A 24,839-nucleotide genomic window follows, 5' to 3' on the forward strand; every position below is an offset into this window, starting at 1 on the left:
TTTAGTTCTTCATTTGTCCCGTTTTTATCCGGATAGCTTATGGTCAGCCTATTGATAAAGTGCTCATCGACATACGAAGGAATGTAAACTTTGCTTATACACCTGTCTTCAATGGCTTAAGAACATGAACTTGAACAGATCATGAGCAAATGCATCTCTGCTAGAGACACACAATTTGATCCTTGAGACACGTAAAATGTTATTTTTGTTACGCTGTATAATTCAACGGACACGTTATGATCCGGTTGAATAATCTCAAATAATTCGGCTTCCAGCATTGTATTGTAAAAGTTAGCGATTTTAACGGTTACGCCTTCAAAAGAGAATAACTCAAAATTTCACCTAACGATTTTTTTTTCAAAAACCTTTCCAGAAGAGTATAAAAGGTATAAAAACCATCTATCAGTCAAAGCTTCAATGACTTTTTTATGATAACGGTAATTGAAGCACCCTGGTTGATTATGGCATATACTAAGTCTGCTTCAGTTTCAATTGTCGCTCATTTTTCTAGGGAACTGTATCGCGTGTTAGCATACCAGAGAGAAGCTTGATATCTAAAAGTTTTACCAAGACCTACCATTCCAAGGCGGACGTTTTGCGACAGAACGACCTGTCGGTGAAACCCAACAAGGAAGCACCTTGCATTAACATAGAGTATTTATGATTTTTTTATGATCGGAGCGGATTGTCATCGGAAATAGATATACTATCATGAATCTTAAGTCTGTGGGGAATCAATTTTATTGCTATCGTTCACATATATTCTAAAATGATCAATTGTTTGATTTTGTGTGATCATTTCCTTTGGTAACTTTTTTTTCCTAATTGTTTACCCTAGATAACTATGGGAGTCTCTATCAATTATTTGGTGATCTACACCTCCTACTGTTCATCGATTTCATTGCCATTCAAAATATTGAATTACCATGTCATTACTTTTTTATGTTGTTGGCACTACCATTCATTTGATTTTTAACGCTTCACCTGGTATAACGTATCAGTTGACCGAGTTTGAGGAGCTGCATGATCCGTTGGGCGTGACGATCGATTGTTTTAATGCGAATCATGGCGAAAGTAGTCAATTGGCAAAGAAAGTTCTCCACAAAGCTGAAAACTTCGAGTCCTGGACAACCGTCTTTGGTGATGTACAGGAGAAGGTGTGTGGCGGCGAAGAATTACCCATGAACTCGCTCAAGTCTACCGCGAACCCCGTATCCTGAAGGTAGCGAAAGCTGGACGGATACGTTGGGTAGGGTATGTTGTAATATTTCCTCTAAAAAAATGGTGTTGGCTTCTGATCCAGTTGCAGCAAGAAGGCGTGGGACACAGCAAGCAAGTAACAGGATTGACCTGTTGTCAAAGGACCTGGAAAGCCTGGATAGCTACTGAGGATAAAGAGCGGCGGCCATGAATCAAGTGAATTAGTGATATATTGTGGGTGAGGTTTTATAAAGGTAATGAAAAACAAAGCTTTACAGAATACCCTGTCAAAGTGTTTGTATAGTGCTTAGAGAAGTTCATAGCTCCCTACTAATCGGTTCTCATACCTCACTATTCTGCCCATAACTGCACAGTTTTGACAATTCAGGTATAAGTATCCGAAAAAGCGATAGATAATGAGCCATCTATCTAGATGACAGCAATAACCGCAGACATTGTGACAAATCATGTTTGAAACCACAGTGGTGCTTGCTTAAGAAAACTATGCAATTATGGGTATAATTGTTATTTGACAGTCATTATTTTGATTTTCCAACACCTTATTTTGTTTTCTTAAAAGAAACGCTGGAGCTTACAGTCTATTCTCACTAATTTCGGGGTAATAATACTTTTGAGTGTGTAAATGCATTACGTTGATCTTGTCTGACTGGATTTCCCATAGCGCTTATACTTGGGCAAAATCCCATCGAAGTTGGTATTTATTCTCGACAATTTCCATGATTCTTTAGTATCATCATCATTTGATCATATGTTTTGCTAATTTAAGGGACACTTCATTTTTCTCAAATCGTTCACAACTATGACACATCACTATCGCTATGTATTACGACTAGTTTTCGACCATTGATAAGGACTTCAAACACATTTTTCCAGATTTCTGTCCATCAAATGGGAAGAAAAGTGTTACCTTGTAACAATTGGATATCGTCTACGCAACTTTGGTTGATTATCTTATTATGAGTCTATTTCTTAAACAATCCTCTACTGCAAAGAATTGTATTCTTTGCATACTTCTTCGCATACACTTGTTGACTCCGTGAGACGATTGGGACGATTTGGGTAATGTTCCTAGATCTATAAAACATCTCTGTTTCAATGACGATTCATTTAAAAACTGCAACTCCACTTCTTCATAAAACAGTACAATATATATATCAATGTATAGTAACAACATTACCGACTTCACTATGTCCAGCTACTGAATACATAGGCTCTGATGCTTTCCAGTGGTCATTTGTATCCCTAGCTCGAATATCCGTCGGTTCTAAACAAGTAACTAGTGGTATTTCCTTACGTTCATTTAAAACATTTCATCGCACCTATTGTCACAGTAAAAACTACCGAAAAATCAACGCTTTTGGGTGTATAATTTTCGCAACCTTGTTCTCTAACAGTAACTTGGCTTTTAGATTATGTGTAGCTAATATCAACTAACACTAGAACTTTGTGTGTGTATGTGAAGAATTCGCAAAATATAACCATCTAGGATCTAGAGTAAAAGCACAAATACCATCAATGGACTGATTTCTTCTGTCGGAGGAAGGCCCTTAAATGATTTTTTAATTCTAGTAAAATAGATATGCGTATGAATTCGCTATTAAAACAAGCACATTTCTAGAAACTTTCAATTTCTTTCAGTTAATTGACGCACCGGTATTGAAAAGTATCCTTCTAAAAAAATCAGGTGGGAACAGATTTAATCTTTTTCTTCGCTAAGTCCACCAATTTCAATTTATACTTAATCTTAAATTGAAACAAGATAATACTTCTTGCTGGGTTTATTCTAAAACGCCTAATTCCTACTCAATATGTAGTGAAAGATTCCTAGAATCCGATAAATTCCGATACTGTTGGGCGCCAATTGCGACACTTCTCGCCACGCAGCACCGCAATCAACGCGTCTAGTTTCGAACAAGACGCACAATATCGCTACGATTTGATGTAATTGCTACAGCCTCGGCCTCTACTCTATCCCGTATCTACAAGGGTGGCCGCTATCTACCAGATGTCGCAGTTCTTCTGATAGCTCAGCATTGTGCTCGAGTGGCACTGAAAGACGTCCGATGCGCTGCCGCCCTGCGAAATTAACCACGTCAATCTGAAATGGAATCGAACAAAATGTTATTTCTTGGTCTCTGTTCCCTTTTTGGCTACGCCCATGACTGTTCCTTTCCCACTTTTCTTACATTTCATCGAAGTCATTCGAGTGCACATCGACGCCGCTGTATTCGGACTCGGCGCACAGCTCCTGGGCCGACATGAGGAAGAAGATCTGCGGCGGTGTCAGACTCAGTCCCGGAAGGCGGTTCATGCCCTTGATGGGTCCGGACAGGGACAGGAGCGAGTGGTAGGCGATTTGCATCCCGCCCGAGTAGATGAGCAGATCCATGCGGCTGGAGTTGGAGAAGATGTCCACCGAGTTGGGAACGCACTGCATGACCTTGGTTTCGAAGGCTTTGGTGATGGAACGGAGGATTTCCTTGGCCAGAGCTGTGCCAAGGGTGGCGTAGTGAAGGTACTGCGGTAGGACCGGGTTGAAGTACGGCACCAGGATGACGGACAGAGGGACAACGATCGAGTGGCTCAGGGTGTCGTAGAATATTTTCGCGATCTGCGGGTAGGCATACCTGGAAATAAGGTAAATTATAAACTACTAAAACCAATGGAGTTCAGGATAAAGATGTTTCGTATAAGGGAGGAGGGGTTTTTAGATTTCTTACGCGCCATACATGTTTTTTTTTGATTTTCATCCAAAAAATCTTATCGTGGGGAAATTGTCCTACGTAATTAGTAGACCGCCCCATACATGGTTCTGTTCTCTCATTATATTTCATTCGTATTTCGGCTTTATTATAACGCTTGACATGTGCCTCGCTTTGCGCGCCATGCTCAGTTTGCTGCTGCTCCGTGTTCTCAGCACTCTCAGTATGAACGGTATGAACAGACAAAAATTGCCGCGCCAATTTGCATTACAAGCAAACGAAAGATAAAGAGAGAAATGATCTTGAACGGCATTATAATCATATAATTCTGTTCTGTTCGGAAGTTTTCGTTGCGCGAATCGTTTTGAATTTTGTGTTGTGCACAGTACTGCCAAGACATTCCGTGCGATCTAATTTTTGCGATCGCAAATTTCCGATCTGCATGCCCGACTTCTGGCGCGAAACAAGTTTGCTGCGCTGCCAGCAGACCCGAACCCCCAGCTGCGAAAATCGAGCTTGCAGCCAAGCAAATCTTCCCACTGTTCAAGCTCTGTAGCACCGGCATGAAGATAACCAGCACCACCAGCGCCGACTATCAGAAGGTGTGCCAGCACCTATCGGAAAGGCGTAGGGAGTGCTATACCCACGATCCTCCCGGCAGCAAGCCTTTCAAGGTGCTCCTCCGCAGCTTGCCGGAATACTCCCCGGAAGAAATTATCAACGAGCTGAGGCTGGCCAAGGTGTTCCCTATCAGGAGGGAACCAGGAAACACTCGCCGAGATCAGCTGTACTTAGTGTATCTCGAAAAAGACTCTGCTACAATGGCGGACGAGGCGAGGGTCCGGCACCTCTTCCAGATGGTGGTCGCATGAGAGAAATACCGGACAAAAAAGAAAGATGTCACGCAATGTGACAAGTGCCTTGCGCTCGGCCATGGGGCGAAGAACTGCTACATGCTTCCACGATGCGAAAAGTGCGCTGACGCGCACCTATGACATGCAGATGCGCAACAACCATCGGGGTGGACGAGAGCGCGGAGCCGAAATGTGTCAACTACGGAGCACAGCACGTCGGCAACCACCGCAGCTGCCCGAAGCGGGCCGAGTACATCGACATCCGCAAGAGGGCTACCACCAAGAACAAGCGTAGGCGGGAAAGGCGGAGACGCCTCCTCCCCCGCTCCCCGAGGAAAATTTCCGGCGGCTCCGGTACCAAGTGTCGAACTTACAACCGCTACAATCAAACCATCGCCAGCAAGCCCCCAGTCCACCGGCCGGAAGCCATCCGTCCAGCAACGCTTCGCGCCGCCGCAGCCCCGGCTGGTCCAATCAGGAACGTTCCCCAACCGTCGACCCGTTGGACGATGGACCCTCCACCCTCCGGAGGAAGTCACCGAGCTCACCATGAGCTTGTTCGAGCAGCTGGGAGCATGCCGCTCCAAACGAGAACAACTAACACCGTGACCATCTCGGTGCAAACCTTCCTTGCGAGATATGGACCGTAAGGGAACAACCAGAGTTCTCAACTGGAACGCTTACTCCTTAAGGAGCAATCAAGCCGGAAGTTAACGTCTTCATCGCCGACTTCTGGCTTGTAAGGCTAGACCGGTGCGGCTCCGAACGAGGGGGCGTTGCGTTTGCTTTGCGGAACAACATAAATTATGTACACCTTGCTGCCGAGCTTCTAGCTGCAAGTCATCGACAACCCTTGGTGTTCTGGTGGAAACCTCCATCGGTCCAACCAAAATCATCGCAGGCCTACTGCCCGAAGCAAGCTACCATCAACGACGGAACATCGATGGCCCTAAAACAAGACCACATCAAGCTGACTCGGCGGCAGAGGCAGTTCATTCTGGCTGGTGACCAGAACGCAAGGTACGAGGCATGGTGAAACACCTGGCGCCGATCGATGTTTCCCTGGCCAATATGGACGGCAACATATCCCAGCCGGTCGTTCATCAGGACCTCAGCTCGGACCACTATCCGGTGGTGGTGGAAGTTTATTTCCTGGTCAACCGGCATCGAATCACCCGGCGCAACTACCACCGTGTCGACTGGGGTCGATTCCAGCGGTGTGTCGACGCCAATATCGGATACGAGACTCCCCTGGCGTCCATGGAAGACGTTGATCGGCAGCCGCAGAGCATCGAAGAGGCCATCTCCTTGGCCCGAGAGCAGCACGTACCAATAACTGGTCAGGTGAGCAACACCTACGTTGAAAAATTATTAAGGCCAGAATGATGGACCTTAGAAACGAAAATTTTTCTCCCAGATTGTGCTAGACCATCCTGGAAGATGAACACAATTTCAAAATCCAAACCCAGACCAATTCCACCGATGATTCCACTAGACAACACCGACTCTAAGGATCGCCTGATAACCCCTGCGGAGAAGGCTGCTGAGATAGGTCGGCATTTCGTCAGCTCACACAATCTAGGGTTAAACATTCCTAGCCTACATGAAGCTGCTGTCTCTGAACACGCAGCTAACTTACACCGATCTCCCAACGGCTTCTTGGAGGAGTTGAAGATCACTGCTGACGAATAGCTGGCCTATGTCAAAACATCTAAAAACATGAAGGCCCAGGGTTTTGACAGCATCCTGAACTTGGAGCTCACGCAATTGAGTCTCCAGTTCTATCAACATCTGGCCCTGATTTTCAATCAGTGCCTCCGACTTAGATACTTCCCCTCGTTGTTGAAGTCAGCAAAAGTCATCCCCATCAGGAAACCTGGGAAGGATCCTTCTTCTCCAAAAGCTGTCGCCCCATCAGCCTTCTTTGAGGGTTATCAAAGCCGAAAGGTTATCAAGATCGAAAACGATCAACGAATCAACGAATCAATGCTTTCGGCAGCCGATCAAAATAACATCCTACTCGAGGAACAGTTTAGCTATCGACGCGGTCGTTCATCTGTGCATCAACTGAATCGAGTAACCAACATCCTCAGGCGGAACAAGTCCTTCGCCAAATTCTCTGGCATGGCATTGTTCGATGTTGAAAAAGCATTCGATAACGTCTGGCATGATGGCCTGGTATACAAGCTGCACCGATACAATCTTCCCATCTATTTAGTGAAAATCATCAAAAAATTATCTACTTGACAGAACGTCCAGGGTTTCCCTCAATGGAGTCAACACAGACCCACTCAACATCCCCGCAAATGATCCACAGGGAAGTATTTTAGGTCTCCTACTATACAACCTCTTCAACTCAGACATGCCTCAGTTCCCTGAAGGCGGCTCTCTATCGCTGTTCGCTGACGGCACCTCATTCGTCTACATTGGTAGACACTCGAGAGCGTTAACATCTCGACTCAATGGAGGCCTGAATGTCTTGTCAGATTACTTGAACAGCTGGAAGATCTGTATCAACGCGGCGAAGACCCAGGTCATCGTCTTTCCCGTTTCTCAATCCCCCAGACTTGTTACTGCTGAGCATTGTAAAATCACCCTTGGTGGACTAACGGTGGATTGGTCTGAGGTGGCCGACTACCTTTGTTCAACGTTAGACAGCAAGCTTCTCTTCAGACAACAGGTTGACAAAACGGTCTCCAAATGCAACATCTTGCTTAAAGCACCAATCAACCTTGTTTCTGAAGAACAAGCTTGCTGTTTACAAACAGGTTATTCTTCCGGTCATTGAATATGGTGTACCAATCTAGGAGAGCTGCGTCAAAACCCACCATCTGAGGCTCCAAAGGACCCAGAATAAATTCCGTCGGATGAGAATGAGAACAACTGAGGTCCACCGTCTGGCTGAGATAAAAACACTCGATGAGCGCTTTGGTGACTCGATCGGTAGATACAGGGCTCGTTGCCAACAATCTGGCCAGCAGATCATCCGGTACCTGGTTCCCCTAGGTTATCAAATTTTTAGTCTTGTAAATAGTAAGTAGAATAACAAATTGTACTTTTTTAAAACTACAAGAGCCCATAAGGCCAAACAAATAACTAGGTCAACCTGTTCTAAAACAATTGCGTTACGTGATGAATGGGTGCTGCCTCACGCTATTTAAAACAGTTTTTCAATAAATATTACCCCACTGCAGGACCGATTCGCGTGAGAAAACACTGCCTATTACGATGAGAAATATCAAACAAGTTATGTAGATTTTAGTTAATATTTCCAGCACTTTGGGTGAAAAAATCGCTCCAAACCACCCATTCGATCCTACCTCATATTCGGAGTGTTCTTCCCTCTAGTAGAGCAGCTCAAATAATATTACCGTAAATTCTGGTGAAATTGATCACCATGTCACACGATTTTATTTCTTACTAATAGAGCACAAATATCTATAGTAAATGAACGTTATTTGTATTAGGATAGATGTACCAATAGTAGAGGTACTAAGCACGATTGAACTTTATTTAACCGCCAAAATTCAAGATGCGCAATTAATGTACATGTTAATGTTGTAACAGGAAGTAACAACCGTTGACTTAGTAAGAAAAAATATTTCATCACAGTAATCCACGGCATGTCAGAAAAAAAAATATCTCCACTATTGGTACACTGTTCCTTTAGTTTCGGTATATGTTTAATTTGTTTTCCTATAGTTCCGATATCCGTTGTTTTCTTATGGGATCCTCCACTATGGGAACACTTTACCGCAACTATTGGTACAAGCAAGTACAGTTTTAGCAATTTCAGTAATATTTCATCAGTTTTAAAGCAATTTGGACGCTCTTTCTAACTATTCCGTGTATCAACAAGCCAATACGTCGGCAGTGTCGGTTCTGTGGTTAATCTAATAAAATTAGTGAAAACGGCACTACCGCAACTATAGGAACACCCACAACTAAGGGAACACTTACCCTAACCATTGCCAAATTGTTTGTTGTGAAGTTTTTTCAAGAATGTTTATATCTATAAAAATTATGTTAAATTCCATTATCGTGTTCGGTGTAGTATTAGTGGACATCTTTAAACTTCTTGTTTCAAACAAGGATTTGAACATGGTGTTAACCTGAAAGTTTGTAAGGATGCTTGAAATATTTCCCGGAAAGCGATTTTATCATTAAATTTCGTACCAATTTGCTCATTTTGTTAAAATAATTGATTTTTGTTAGACATAAGGAGATTTTTTTGGAAATTACCTACATTTAGGCGTTTTCTGTGGTATTCAAAAATTAAATTGTTAATTATTTCCATAGATATTCTGCCGTGAATCGCAAGTCAGTCCCATCTGCATTTTCGTCAAAATTGAGTTGATTTAAGTTTTCAACATCTCTTCCAATGCTCTTTCAGCTGCACTAATGAAATAATATGATTTGTTCGGAAAAATTTGGAAAAAACAGCAAGTCAAATTGTCCCATAATGAAAAGTAACCGCATATCAGTCCCACTACAGACTTTCGCACTATGGAACACAAAAATGTAACTTGTTTTGATGATCTTTATATTTTTCTCGCAAAGATATCGTAGTGAAAAGCAAGTTGTGAAAAATTCATAAGGATTGGAACATGTTCCAATCTTCTGGAGTTTTTTGAATATTTGTATGGAAAACGAGTTTGAAAACTTCACAGCCCATTTTCTCAATGCCTACTTTTTACAGATGGGACTGACTTGCGATTCACGGCAGTATTGCATAGTTAAGAATTTAGCAAGCATATTTGGATTCAGAGAGCCCAAATTAGGTATGTAGAGTTGTTTTCAAAATTAACAGTAAAATCGTTTTAATAAGTGATCAATTTCATCCCGAAATGGGATCCCTTGATATTTTATTTTAGAGACGATTTTCAGCACTAAAATCATATCTGTATGAAAATTTCGGCACATGAGCCCATGAGGCTCACCATCGTACTTGTTTTCCTGTATTCAGTTGTTTGGCATTGACAACATTATAGAAAACAAACATGAAAAACAGCGAAAAATGATCAATTTCACCCAAAATTACGGTACCAATTCAGAAAAAAAATCAATTATGTGTTCAAAACAGTTGTAGGTGATAAACTTATATAACAGTATCAGTACAAAACTAACCCTCAAGGACACATGGGCGAAAACTATAATCGATGGAATGAATTATTAAGATTTACATAGTAATTCCCCTACAAGCTCCTTTCAAGGGTTTGTACTGTCTCAGTTTTCATCCAAATGACCTAAAACTTTGGGCGAACCTAGCGAGGTTGGTAATCCATCATTAACTAACGCATCTGTTGATTCTTTCTTTTATGGATTTTCCTGAACCTTGCTCAAAATAAGGAGCATATTCAAAAGATAACACTGAGATGGATCTGAGTAGAAGTGATGTTTTTTAATAAAACTTTAAGAGATTGTTGCGTTAGTTTACGATAAGCTTATGGATTATGAAATTGGCGTGCAAGGAAGATGCAAGGACCCTGGACCGAATCAACCTGTAATAATTTGGTAAAACCATCTTGTTCCAATTGTCTACTTACGCAGTATGGATGCTTTCCGCCGAGACGTTTCTCGCCGACGATCGATTGTTGTTGAGTTGATAGATTTTGAGCACATTTTCGAACCAATTGTCGGAACTAATTTCAATCTGCAAGTAGGAAAGGGTCATTACTCGATCTTCGAAATAAAATTCGGTTCTTCTTCATCGATTTCAAACCTGATCCAATATGGAGGTGATTTCCGTCCGGTTGAACAACGTTGGCCACACCTTGGCCTGAACCTTGAGCTGGGAGAGTCGCACTAGGGCCGCACCTCGGAGTGACGGAGCCCGTTTCAGATGCTGCTTCATGTTTTCGAACATTTCCTCGGCCTAAAATGCAAGCAATGAAAACAATAAGAACAATAAGAATCATTTGATGGGTTCTTCTACTGGAAGCTTCAATCACAAAAAAATGCTCGTATCGCGGTACCCATTTTTGGTTTTTGAGCATTTTTTCATATTTTTCACAAGTACTCAAGTTATACAAGTTTTTAGAACCTGTCTCCATTTTAATCATTTGTCTCCCGGTTCTGAAGATATTCCGATTCTCTTCTTATGCTTTTATTTTTCAATATAGAACTGCTACACTAACTTCATATTTTTCAAGAAAAGAGTGTTAATTTCCATTTGCGTAGTAACAGTATAGGAACATGAATATTGTTATGAAAAAACGATGATGATTGGAAAATTCATATACACGCAAACAAATTTTGTTGTATAATCTACCAAATCCATGGTAGAATTAAGAACTGCACCAACGACTTTCAACCGACTACAAAAATCTGTTAAGTTTACTATAATCTGGTGAAAATCACTGAGCAGTGCAGTAAATTTGACTATGTCCATAGTAGCATCCACTACAAAGCATTGTATTTCAATCCGTGACACCCACCGTACAACACAATGTGGTCAAAAGTATGATGCTAAACTTCTCAAATCAAGATTGTTTCTAGTCAAAAATACTACAACTCTGGTTAAATCAACAGAAGAAATTTTCTTGTGTAGTGATATTGACTATGTTTTGGTAGAGTTAACAGATTAATGTAGTCGGTTGAAAATCGTTGGTGCAGTTCTTAATTTTACCATGGATTCAGTAGTTTCTACAAAAAAAATCATTTCAGTGTAGGACAGTAGCGCTGTCACGTCATGGCTGCCATTAAATTCGTCACGTCTGACTTTGACCGATGATCAACATCGATAATTTCTAATGCGGTTCATACAACCGTAAATCAAATAACCATAAAATAAGTATGAATTATTTCGTTCGAGCCAAATCAAACAAAAACGGCAAACAGTAAATGGACGATGATTGATTACTGGCATTTGGCACCATAAATCACGGAAAATAATTTCCTATGCGCAACACGCGCGATGGAATGGTGAAAACTTTTAGCGATTTGTAACGAAAAGATTCCGTCGCTACACGACACCCGGTATGCCCGGTGCCAACGTTGTTGGATTCCATTTCCGTGGAAATTTACATTGACTGAGATTGACCATTTGCATGTTAACATATATGTATCTGGATGGAAACCGGAGGGAGTGCAGCGTGTACCTGACATGCACTCAGGTTTCCATGTATTTTTTATTGTTTTATGCACGCAAACAAAGTAATCAAGTGGCAACAGTAGTATGTTGTTACATTTCGTGATGTTCATAACAGTTTTTCAAATTGTTGTGCAAGTATTCCATTTCATTCAACATAATTATTACCTGAAAAATTCAACGAGATTTCTTATGTGGTTACAGTCTTAGTAAGGTGCAAATAAATTTGAACGACTTTTTAAAATTGTAACATTTCTTTTTCGTTTATGATTTCAAACCATTTGAAAAATAATTCGTTTAGTTTAGGCGTATTTCGCATTCAGACGTGTTGCGTAAGCACATTTGGTATAATGGACATGGCGTTGTAATTGAAAGTGAGCTATTCTAAAAGATTCCAAGATATTGAGCGCCCTTTGAAAAAAGCGTGTTGATTAGTTGTTATTTGTTGTTTTTGTTTACTTGCTGGAAGATTTCGTTATCTATCTATATAAATAAAAATGGAATGGTATTTGTATGTCACGGAAAGGCTCAGAAACGAGTAGACGCATTTTCATGATTTTTTCACAGTTAGAACCGTAAAGTATTGCGACGTGTTCTTGCGTAGAAAAAGTCTCCGGAATAGTTGAAAAACTGGAGAAAACTAATCAGTCACTTTGTATGGGAGATCACATGCCATTTTTCGATAGCCTACTCGATGGCCAGACGAAGTTTGCCGGGACCACTAGTTGACAATAGATTCAAAAAGTTTAAAAAAAAAGTTTAGAAATACCAGAAACGATTGTGATTCCAAAATAGTTGCGAATGTCCGATTTTGAGCCCGATTCAAAAATAGGCACAAAATTTCCAAATTTTAGAGCAGCTTCCATATTTTAGTGACATATTTAAAAGACACTCCAAGCAAAGTTCTTTGAAAAAAATATTCAGAAATACGGATACAATGCCATATGTGCTGGGGCTTTTTGACGCATCCAAATTTTTAATGTGTTCGAAATTTCTTTCTCAGAAAGTTGATTGACTGATATAGGGTAAGTGTTCCCTTAGTTGTGGGTGTTCCTATAGTTGCGGTAGTGCCGTTTTCACTGATTTTATTACATTAGCCACAGAACCGACACTGCCAATCAACGTATTGGCTTGTGGATACACGGAATAGTTGAAAAGAGCGTTCAAATTGCATTAAAACTGATGAAATATCACTAAAATTGCTAAAACTGTACTTGCTTGTACCAATAGTTGCGGTAAAGTGTTCCTATAGTGGAGGATCCCATAAGAAAACAACGGATACCGCAACTAAAGGAACACAAATTGAAAATATACCGCAACTAAAGGAACTGTGTACCAACAGTGGAGGTATTATTTTTTACTGACATGCCGTGGATTACTGCGATGAAATATTTTTTCTCATTAAGTCAATGGTCGTTACTTCCCGTTACAACATTAACATGTACATTATTTGCGCATCTTGAATTTAGGCGTTTAAATGAAGTTCAATCGTGCTTAGTACCTCCACTATTGGTACATCTACCCTAATGGTGGGAAATTCAGGTATGAAGGAAAAAAACTAGCAATCACGGTGTGTTTCAGCAAAAATGAATACTATGAAAAAAGCAAAGATATTACAGAATTCAGAAGAGTTTTCATCCACGTTTTCGTCTGCATTGAAGCATTATCGTAGTAGGCTGTTTTTCATCACGCCAATTTGTCATGAAACGACCTACTTTCCTACACTGAACTATGAAGTGCAGGAATAGTCATTACTAGGGACAATGGAAATTCGCGATTTCGCGGAAGCCGCGAAATCCGCAAAATTTGGCCTTCGCCGCGAAATTTCGAAAATCCCGCAAAATGCCGCGAAATTTGTTAAAATTAAAGAATTTATATTACAATCCCAGTTAATTTAGGATGTTTGCTTATGAAAATAGGTAATTTATTTTTAATTCGAGGTTCCATTTTACATTGGCAATATAATATTAAACTTATAATCTAAATTTGAAAAATGAAAAAACATGTAATGAAGTTCCGGTAAATTTACACATATAAAATAGTAGTTTATGGACAAGTTGCAGAATGATGATTTTTACAGCACGAGTCGTAAATTTATCTTACGAGGCTTGCCGAATAAGATAATTACGACGAGTGCTGTAAAAATCGAGTTCTGCAACGAGTTACGTACAACATTTTATGCAATTTCGTAGAAGACCACTTGAGGGTATCAGAAAATATATCGGAATGCATTCACCTTCATTTTGCAATTTCTGAAAAATTGTTGTGAAATGATTCATTACGCAACTCAAAACAGTTGCGTAATGAGAAAGCGTTGCGTAATGAATCAGTACAGCACTGGTTTCAGTTGCGTGATGACTATTGCCGCACTGTATACTTCAGAGTAGAAAAGTAAGCCGTTTCATGACAGATTGGCGTGATGGAAAACAGTTTATTACGATGAGAAAAAATATTTAAACTATAAACATGCATTTTAAATATTAAATATGATCATACTTATGGAACCGCGCAATTTTGGTTTTATCGCCTGGGTCACCCGCGAAGTTTAAAAAATTTTGCCGCGAATTTCCATTGTCTCTAGTCATTACGCAACTAGACAAAACAATTTTTCAGAAATTGTAAAATAATGGTGAATGCATTACTATATAATTTCAGATACACTCAAGTGGTCTTCTACGAAATTGCAAAAAAATGTTGTACGTAACTCGTTTCAGAACTCGATTTTAACAGCACTCATCGTAATTATCCTATTCGGAAAGCCTCATGCCGTAAAAATCATCATTCTGCAACTTGTTCCATAAACTACTCATTTTCATTTATTTAGTTAACATCTACACGGTTCGTGGCTGCATCCTCGATTTTGCCCCACGCTCGCCAAATCGATATGCACTTGATCCGCTCACCTAGCTCGCTGCGCTCCACGCCTTCTTGTACCAACCGGATCCGAAGCGAACACCATCTTTGCAGGGTTGCTGTCCGGCATTCTTGCAACATGCCCTGCCCATCGTATCCTTCCAGCTTTGGCCACCTTATGGATTTATTTATTTATTATTATTTATTTATTTATTCAGCCGGCTCCAAAGGCACGTTCCCTGTTAGTTGGGAGATTTGTGTTATCGCCATATTTGAGCCTATTTAATCATCTACCCGATGGGAGAGGAAAAGGAAGGGAAAGATGGGAGGAAATAGGAGTGGGGTCCCTTGAAGAGGGATGATCGCATAAGCGAAATGAGAGCATGTAGCTCCATACCACAATGGGTTCGAACAGCGCCCTAAAAAGGGCACTGCAAAACGCTTGAGCGTAAAGAGAGCCTATAGCTCATTATCACAGCGGGTTAAGAATAACAGAATGTCCTGAAGATTCAGGCTTCTTAATTCAGTTTCACTTAATAAGTGTTAACCAAGTAATTGGAATCGCATTTGCGCAAAAACTGGACAGTTACATATCAGGTGATACGAAGTTCTATATTCGGAGTCACAACTATCACACACAAATGAGTCAGCACGCTGAATATTTTCCATGTGCTAGTTGAGTCGGCAGTGGCCTGTCAACGCTCTGAACAAGAGACTGCAGTTCTGCTTTGACAGATTTGATAAATACTTCGCCACCCTTGGAGATGGCTCAGTAATGTACAGTTTTGTTTGACGACATGACTCCAAACTATTCCAATATTGCTTGTGCTGAGTTGCCGCCCAAGAGTTTATCTGAAGCTTCACCCAGCACTTCGAAATTGAAATAGCCGGCTCAGGGCCAATGAAGTTATGCGATGCTCCATCGCGAGCTAGCTCATCAGCCAATTCATTTCCAGCGATGGAAGAATGGCCAGGTACCCATACAAGGTTTACAGAGTTGACTGAATTCAGTTCCTCAATTTGAGTTCGACATGCGATAACAAGCTTCGACCTTGAGTTGGCCGAAGCGAGAGCTTTTATAGCAGCCTGACTATCTGAACAGAAGTATATGACTTTACCCATTACGCGCTGTTGATGTGCTGATTGCACTCCACACATAAGAGCAAATATTTCCGCCTGAAAAACGGTGCAGTTTCTACCAAGTGAGTAAAACTGATTCAACCTTAGCTCACGAGAATATACTCCTGCACCAGCTCTACCTTCAAGAAGGGAGCCATCAGTGTAACATACTATATTGTTTGATATACTTCTTTCCAAATAGCCAGACGTCCACTCTTCCCGTGAAGGGAATTGTGTGGTAAATGTCCTGTAAGGAAAGTGACAAGCAATTGTGATATCACTTGGAGCAAGGACAATTTTGTCCCAATTCACTAAAAGTGGAAACAACGAAGTGTGTGTAGATCTACAATTCACTGGATTTTTCTTCAGAAGATTCAGTACCCATAAACGGTAAGAGCAAGAAAGTGCTTCTTGTTTAAGATATGTATGTAGTGGCGCAACGTCGCCTCGAGCGCTGCTGTGGGAGTTATAGAGAACGCATCGTGGTTTCGTCCTTTTGTAAAAAGAGCAATAGCCAACTCTCGACTACTTAAAGAGCACTCCCAGACAACCAGAAATCGCATGAAAGTTCACGTTACAACTCGTTTATTCATACTAATTACATCAAACCCGCAAAACCGTGGATAAACTCGTCAGTTTGATGAGTTTCCTCGCATAAAACACTTCTTTTCTGAGTTCATTTTATACATTTTGTTTCGTCTCGTACACTCGTACAACGTAAGTCGCATCAATCCGTAGCATCTGTCAAATCAACATTTGTTATCATAAGTTATGTCGCATAAGATCACAGGTTGGTTCGGTAGAATATTTATACACTCGCATTGTATGTTATTATTCATCACATAATATATGCACGCATATCGCCTCCACTTTTGTACGTAGAAGGCCTTTTCGCGACATCTTATAAGTGAAATTTTGCACATATAAAGCCTCCAGGTGATTTCGTTATACGTACATTTTGGTTGTCTGGGCTTTGCATCAGGTCGAATAGGGTGCTTATGTACATACCAACTATCAGAGCTAGATAGTCGTCGGCAAATCAATAAGTTGGAAAACCGCAATTATTGAGTTGCCTCAATAGCGTATCTGCTACGAGATTCCACAAAAGTGGTGACAAGACTCCCCCTTGGGGGCATCCGCAAACACTCAATTTTCGAATCGCTGCTTGACGCAATGTCGAGAAGAGATGTCGGTTTTTGAGCATTTGATGAATCCAATTGGTAATCATTGTAGGTAGTCCATGCTTTCATCCGGTTTCCGATATGGCATCAAAAGACACGTTATCAAAGGCACCCTCCATATTCAAGAAAAGACCCAAGCAGGATTGCTTCTGAGCGAATGCTTTCTCGATATCGTATACAACTTTGTGTAAAAGAGTCACTGTGGACTTTCCAGATTGGTAAGCATGTTGATTCATATGAAGAGGCATGTTTGCCAAATAAACATTACGAGTGTGACATTTTAGAAGAAAAGAGGTTAGACTGATTGGTCTAAAACTCTTCGCTTCTTCATACGACGCACGTCCTCTTTTCGGGATAAACTTTACAGTAATATCACGCCTGGATCTGGGAATTTACCCGGTAGCAAAACTGCTTACAAGTAGCTTTTTCAAAACATGTTTGATAAACTCAAATCCCTTTTGGAGCAGAACCGGATAAATCCTATGGCCAACTGGGACAGTGGTTACATTCCATAATTCCTAGAGTTTCCTTGCGAGCGTGGTGGAAAGGTTTGGATCTAAGTCGAGATTTCATTCGCGTGATGTCAAGACTTATGTCCAACCATTACTCGCTTGATGCACATTTGCACAGGATCAACCTCGCGCTGAGCAATATTTGTAATAGGTGTGGTTATGGTTATGATGACATCGATCACGTAGTTTGGAAATGCCCGGATATGGACGCCTCCAGAGCGCAACTTTTGGATACCCTTGTTTTCATTTGATAACACGAAAGAGCATGTTACTGCAACTACTTTAGCAATTTTTCCCGCTCAAATAACGGATATATCATATTAAAACTTAAATTTAAAAATTGGATCCATAAATGAACCTTGACACTTGAGATCATGTTTGACGTTTGCTTGATCGACAAAAATACCACAGGGGTTTTAGTTTTAACACTGGGGTTGTTCCTATCTGACATTTCGGAAGGGACACGGAAAACAAAATACACCCAAATTTTGAGTTTAAACCAAGGGATGCGACAAAATCTATAAAACATAAAAAAAATGTTTTTTTTTGTACTTAAACAAATGAAAAAACATTAAAAAAATGAGTAAACATGTGTTTTTGGCCCAAACCCAAGCGTTTGGCACTAGAATTGGGACAGGGCTTTAGGACCCTATTTACGATTTTCTTCGCTTGTCCTGTATAAAAGTTTAATTCTCTTGTGTTCTCTTCTCCAGTTTTTTGTTTCTGTGTTTTGTTCCCTTTATGTTGGATTGAGGATCCTGGCCATCCGGCAGACGAATACCGGCAAGAAATTGGTACCAACGCCATTACACGTTACCACGAGTTACCACGATATACCTCCCGGATGAGCTGCAGAAACTCCTAAACCCAATCCTCACCATGTCCTTCCTTCCAAAAATTGTGACCATTAATCTCGAGTTGCCACGAGTACCCTGGCTCCATCCCATACTAATTTTGGTATGAAAAAGTGAATGATTTGTAAATAATACAAAAAATGGATTTCGGCTCCGTAAAGCGTTAAACGCGTTTAAGCCTCAAATAAATGAACTAGTTAAAAAAAAGGATAAATCCTATCCGCTCCTGGAGATTTGAAAGGAGCAAAACTATTAAATGTCGATTGAATCGATTCAGTAGTTACGATACTGCGAGCCGAGCCCAGAGATTCGTCTGTAATTACGAGTTTGAAAAGACATTTGGTTCATCCGTAGATGCTATGTCCACACATCCGGGGAAGTGTGTATTGAATAAACATTCTAAAACTTCTTCATCAGAAGAAGTAAAGTCACCATTAGGTAAGCGAATTTTGTCCACTTGGAAATCCTTAGATTTTGCAAGGATTTTGTTCAGCCGACTGACTTCACTCAAACTGGAAAAATTTGTACAAAGGTTTCTCCAGCCGGATCACTCAGAAGAACTAAGAGCCTTCTTGTAAGCCTTGTCGGCTCGCATGAACGACTCTGATCCAGCTGAACAGCGTCTGCTCCAACTCCTTCTACATTGTTTCCTGAGTCTAGCCAGATCGGAATTCCACCATGGGGTCCCTCTTGTAGTCTTCACAGACCGCAGAGGACATGCTTCTTCAAAAGCTTCCATAATGTAGGATGTTGTAGTATCAACGGCACCATCCAAATCACTTGGATTTTCAATGGACGGATAATATCCATGAAATATGGTCGCAACCAATTCAGTGTGGAGTTCCCAGTTTGTTGAGCGGGGATTCTGCGAAGTCTGCGCAGTTACATTTGAATGTTCAAAGAAGATGTAGCGATGATCAGATAACGATTGAGGATGGTTCATCATGAGGTAAATATACCGAACAATAGACGTATTTCCTGTTGAGATCACCAACAGAAACATCGATTGTGACAGCACATACATCTCTGGTAGTTAACTCAGAAATGAGTGTAGCAACGATTGCTTTATTAACGAGCACGCATGTGCGGGGCATGAAACGCGAGTTTACCATTTCAAGCTTGCTGAAAGTAGCAAAAACTGGGTCAACAAGGTTACCTAGAAAGAAGTTCCCCTTACGATAGTAAGGTTCTTGAACTAGCGCCACTTGAGCTGTACCATTTTGCATGAGGCTGCAAAGTTTGATCGTTGCTGTGCTTTTATGCTGAAGATTGTTCTGAGCTAACCTAACCGTAGCCACTACCCAAATTAGGCAGGGTTAAGCTTTTTGCAATCTCAGCACGAATAAACTAGATCGGTATCTATTGGAAGTCGTAAAAGGTGAAAAAGCACAGAATAAACTGTGTAACGCATAATGTGAAACCACATAGGTAAAAATTTAAGTTAAATAGCAACATATTCATAATCCCACCCTTATTAAGCTTCAGGCTAGAGACTGAAGAAGAACAACCGATTATCTCATATGTTAAATAAAAAACATTTTCTTCTCCCTACCCAAAAATAAAACTCATCGCGTGCCATCAAATCTAACCTCCCCCTCATCCGACACAACACGACTAATTGATTTACACCTCAATAATAAATAGTTTGATACGTTTCTAAAGAAATGCCACAATTTCCTTGTCATCGTCTTTCCCCATCCAATGAATACCACAGTCAAGTGGTCAAGGGCTCAATTACACACTTCCACACACTCCTAAAAGCACACAATATAGGTACTCACCCGTCGGATCGCGTGTCCAATAACCTCCTCACTGTACTGTCCAACGAAAAGGGCCGAGCTGACCTCGGGCAGAGCCCAATTAGTTGCCTTGGCGCAGACCAGAGGGGAGGGCCTTCCCGGCGGAAGCGTATTTAGGGCGAACAACAACAGCAGCGCATTGTGGATAACACGGTTCTGATGCGCCAGGAGTAACCTCCGCAGATGTTCCAGATAAGCCGGACTACGGACCACTATCGGGCCGGTCCAGTTGGCTGGAAGGAGGTCCTGCCACAGCAACTGCAAATAGATTGATTTATACCGATGGGATTTATATTTGATTGGGCGTGTTTTTCTCCAGGGCAAGAGGGGTGAACGTAATGGATCACGCGTCTCCATCATCATTCCGGTGCAATTAAATAGCTGATAGGGTGTCCAAAAAAACAATGTTTGAACAGCCATGGTTCTTAGCACTAGCATAAAAGATATGGTTATTTATGGCATATTTGTAGAACAAAACAACTTATTTTAAATTGTTTAAAGGTTCCACCCGATCGATTTATGGAAAATGGTTTTGATTAAAATTGACATATTTCTCGCATAACTTATGATCTCGCCTTAAAAGCCATCGGTAATCGAGTGTGTCGCTCATTATTTTTATGCAAATGAATGGACAAAAATAAACACTATCACCACTAAAATATAGATGAGAATTTGCTCAGTAACAACAAGCTACACACTTTTGGGGCGAGATCATAAGTTATGCGAGATTTTTACGTTTTGTGCATATGTTTTTAAACCCTACTACTTCTATATTTTGCGTTCAGGACATAACTACAGTGACCGTTTTCTCTTCCTTGATTTTCTCTTTTGATTCTTACACGGAATTTAATCGATTTTCGTAACATTATACAATATAGCATGACAAAGGACGATAAGTATCTTCTATTGAATTAAAAATAACGGAGAAATGAATCACTACAGTTACAACTTTAAGATTCAGTACCTTATGAACGAGATATATAATTCTGATTTTTCTGAAAGTATTATTGACAATCAAGCGGTATTAGTTTTAGAAAAATCGATTATTTTATTTTGTTGTATACAGAACCTGTTAATACTCTAAAAATTAATTTTAAGTTATTTTTCGATAAATATTCAAATTAAAACATATGTAGGGGAAGCTGGACCAATTTGGACCCTGTTTTAATTTGGACCTTCAAGCATTTCTCAATACTGGCGTTATTGTAAAGATCATGTTTGCTGTTTTTCTACCCACCGTCTGGCTAGGATCTAACACAATACATTTGACGCTATTCAGTTAATTCGTTTGATTTTTATATTAGATTGTTGTTTTGAAGTGCTCTAGTGTGCTATCGGTTAGCAGAATTTCCAATCTTTCTGTGTTATTTTATAATCGAATCCCCTAAGCCTAAGCTTTCATCTGACCATATGGTTTTGATATGTCTACCCACTGTTCGTGCTCAGCTAGTTTGAAAATCTCAAAATGTGTGTTGGTCCAATCCGGACCTTTTAATATGGTTCAATACGGACCTCCTTATTTTTAAAGAGCAGTAACTCTATTCTATAAACTCCACCCCGTGAAAGTCTTCTCGGCTTGCTAGAAAATCACAGAAGTTGTAATATTGATAGGTGGTACTTTTGTTTCTGTTGCAGTCAAGAAATAGTCTTCGAAAAAATCTAAGAAATACGGCAAACCATGTCATATGGCTAAAAAACTGTTACTAGGTCCGAATTGGACCATGGTTCCCTACGATACCTCGAAATATTAAAAGCAATATTCATAACAAACATTTTCGGGAAAAAGGATCGTAAAAAACATTGTCAGGCAGCTTCTATATTGCCGTCCAAGCAAATGGCAAAAAAAAACGATTTTTTTTTTGTGGTCGAAAAATAACCTTTGTGGTGGAGAAAACAAGATTTATTGAGTCACCAATGATTGACGGAGTGCATAATACTAGCTCCATTAAAACAAAAGACCATCTGAGCCTGGTTGTAGGCCGATAATTTTCATTAACTATCAAGAAAACTGATTAAATTTGTCAATGATTAGCAGTCGATACTGTTAATGTGAATAGGGATGAAAGGCAGGTTATTTGTTATTCGTAACTTCGTGTGGGAACTGGTGGATCCATCTTTACTTATTATATTATAATTCAATATTCTTCGTTGAGGTTTGTGGGAATAGAAATAAGATTAGACTCAAGACTTCTTAGCCAATTCTCTCACAAGCACGAGTGAGAAGGTGTTGAAGGATTTGTAGTGTCTCGCCCTTTACTGAAGTTGTAACGTTATGCGATAAGTGTTCGACCCCTAAAGATCAGAAACGTCATTGAGTTTGCACGCTTGCACGAGTGTTTTTGTAGTCTTGTGAGAGATAGTCGAGATTGAGATTCTTTGCGGTTAAAGTTAAGTTGTTCAACTTTGTTCTAGTTAACAAATCGTCGTTACTAAGTTTCATTAAACTTGAGTGTGTTCTTCTTTTCTTACGCAAGTCCCGGTTGTATCACGGTGGATGTTCAACAGATGGCACTGAGTGTTTCAGTCGCCCGTTAAAGTTGATTAAAATTTCGAGAATGTAGCGTACGATTGCTTGCCAGGAACCATACAAATTCAAATAATTCCATTGCTCAGAAAGTGAAACCTGCTGGTTTCCTTGCAAAACTTCCAATTTGTAGCATGTCAAGCAAAATTTTTTAATTTTAATTTCTCGATAGCTAATTGATTAAATAGGTCCTAAAATGTTGAATAAAACCTTGTTTTTATTTAATAACACGAAAGAGCATGTTACTGTAACTTCTTCAGCATTTTTTCTCGGCTATATCATATTTAAACTTTAATTTAAACATTGGGTCCATAAATGAACCTTGACGCTTTTGATTATGTTTGACGTTCACTTAGCCGACAAAAACACCACAGGGGTTTTAGTTTTAACACTGGGATTACTCCTATCTAACATTTTGGAAGGGACACGGGAACAAAATACACTTGTCCAAAATGTTTTTTGGACTTAAACAAACGAAAAACTCTAAAATAGACGAATAAATTAAACAAAAGTAAACATCTGTTTTGGGCCTAAACTTAAGCGTTTGGCACTAAAATTGGGACAGGGCTTTAGGACCCTATTGCCTTGCTTCCGTAGAAAAGCGCACAATTGTCACACAATCCACACCTAAAAGTCCGACTATCCGAAAATTGGATGATCACTTGTTCACATCAGGAAACTTCTAATGGATTCTAATTATTGATTGCCTAATATCATACGAAATAATTGGGATTATAAGAAAATAGTTTATGTCAATATAAAAAGTTCAATACGAAGATATTGCAACTGCAGCACACATCGAATGAAAATAAATGACAACTCAATAAACAACATAAAATCAGTGCCCGCTAAGACTTAACTATAAAATCTGTAAACAAGAAATGTCAAAATTGAGTCAATTGCCGTTCTATTTGGAGTTTTAATAAGTCAAATCAAACTTCACTACTCAAATTAAATTACTGTCAGCACATTTACATTTTTCAGCATTAATCGCATTACTGTGTCAAGTCTTCTGCAATTCCCTATACCCTAACCCAACCCTTCATATCCTTTCCGATGGTGTTCAAGCGGTCCGCATAGACTATTACGGACATTACCTATCCCTGCCCCCGGCTTTCGACTGACTTGCGCTCCCATTGCCCCACCAAACGCTGCAAAATAAAAATGAAATTTTAAGTTTACAAGATATAATTCTATTTTTTATCGATTTTCATAGCCACTCAAAGTATATAGGCTACAATAACAAGAATATGTACGCAAAAATCAGTTTCAAAATCAATGAAAAATAAAAAGAATGACGCAACATAAAATTTAAAAATGTTATATTTATCTAAATGTTTACTTTATTTTTCATTTTCCTGTCCTCCCTCGACACATTCTGATGAATAATGACAAAAGATAAATTCAAGATTTGTCCCGGCTTAAATAGAGAAATTGAAGAAAATGTGATACTTTCTCATTTACACAAACGGTAACTAAACCCCAAGATAATATTTTTTCGATTTTTTTTTTCACAAGAACTTTTGTTACAAATAGTGCTAGATTCAGTTTTTAAATCTAAGAATTAAAATATGTACACATATTTTATTTTGATAGTTTTCTTAAAAATAATAAAAAAAAACTGTATTTTTGCTGTTACGTTCCATATAAGCCTATTTTATATCAAGGAAATGAACGAACAAAATAACTTTTTGCAATTTCTCATCGTAATAGGCAGTTTTCTATCACACCAATCTGTCATGAAACGGAAAAATAATTTCTGATACCCTCAAGTGGTCTTCTACAAAATTGCAAAAAGTGTTGTATGATACAAAGGGGTAGTCACTCTACGCAGTGTGTCTTGCGCAGCTATGGCGCATTTCGGCGCACTAATTGGCACAGCTTTCCAAAATGGGTTGCTGTAAAAATCACAGTGAACTGAAATTCATGTCTCAGCAATCATTGAGTTTTTTGAGTTGTTTGCTATCAATCAAAAACGAAAAATGTTCACACTGGCTTCGGCTTCAGAAGGACTTCCTTACAATTTTTATTATATTAATTTTAAATTTATGAACCTTCTTTTTATTTGAGAGTACAGAGCCCATCAAGCTGAACTAAAAGTGGTGCAATCGGCTTTAGACATGTCTTAAA

General features: G+C 39.8%; 1 protein-coding gene across 4 annotated transcripts in view; it reads right to left on the reverse strand.

Annotated features, from left to right (window-relative positions):
• Positions 1-1,740: 1,740 nt before the first annotated feature.
• Positions 1,741-24,839, reverse strand: part of LOC5568727 (endothelin-converting enzyme homolog) — a 97,644-nt gene continuing 74,545 nt past the window's right edge. For all 4 annotated transcript variants that reach the window (XM_021857466.1, XM_021857465.1, XM_021857464.1 and 1 more), the window contains exons 7-11: positions 20,168-20,443; positions 10,500-10,652; positions 10,324-10,430; positions 3,408-3,848; positions 1,741-3,319 (exon numbers count right to left, since the gene is read on the reverse strand). In XM_021857466.1, the coding sequence (XP_021713158.1) occupies positions 3,220-3,319; positions 3,408-3,848; positions 10,324-10,430; positions 10,500-10,652; positions 20,168-20,443 (1,077 nt within the window). In that variant the 3' untranslated portion in view covers positions 1,741-3,219. The remainder of the gene's footprint in view (positions 3,320-3,407; positions 3,849-10,323; positions 10,431-10,499; positions 10,653-20,167; positions 20,444-24,839) is intronic.

Source organism: Aedes aegypti, chromosome 1, assembly GCF_002204515.2.
Source record: "Aedes aegypti strain LVP_AGWG chromosome 1, AaegL5.0 Primary Assembly, whole genome shotgun sequence".
NCBI lineage: Eukaryota > Metazoa > Arthropoda > Insecta > Diptera > Culicidae > Aedes > Aedes aegypti.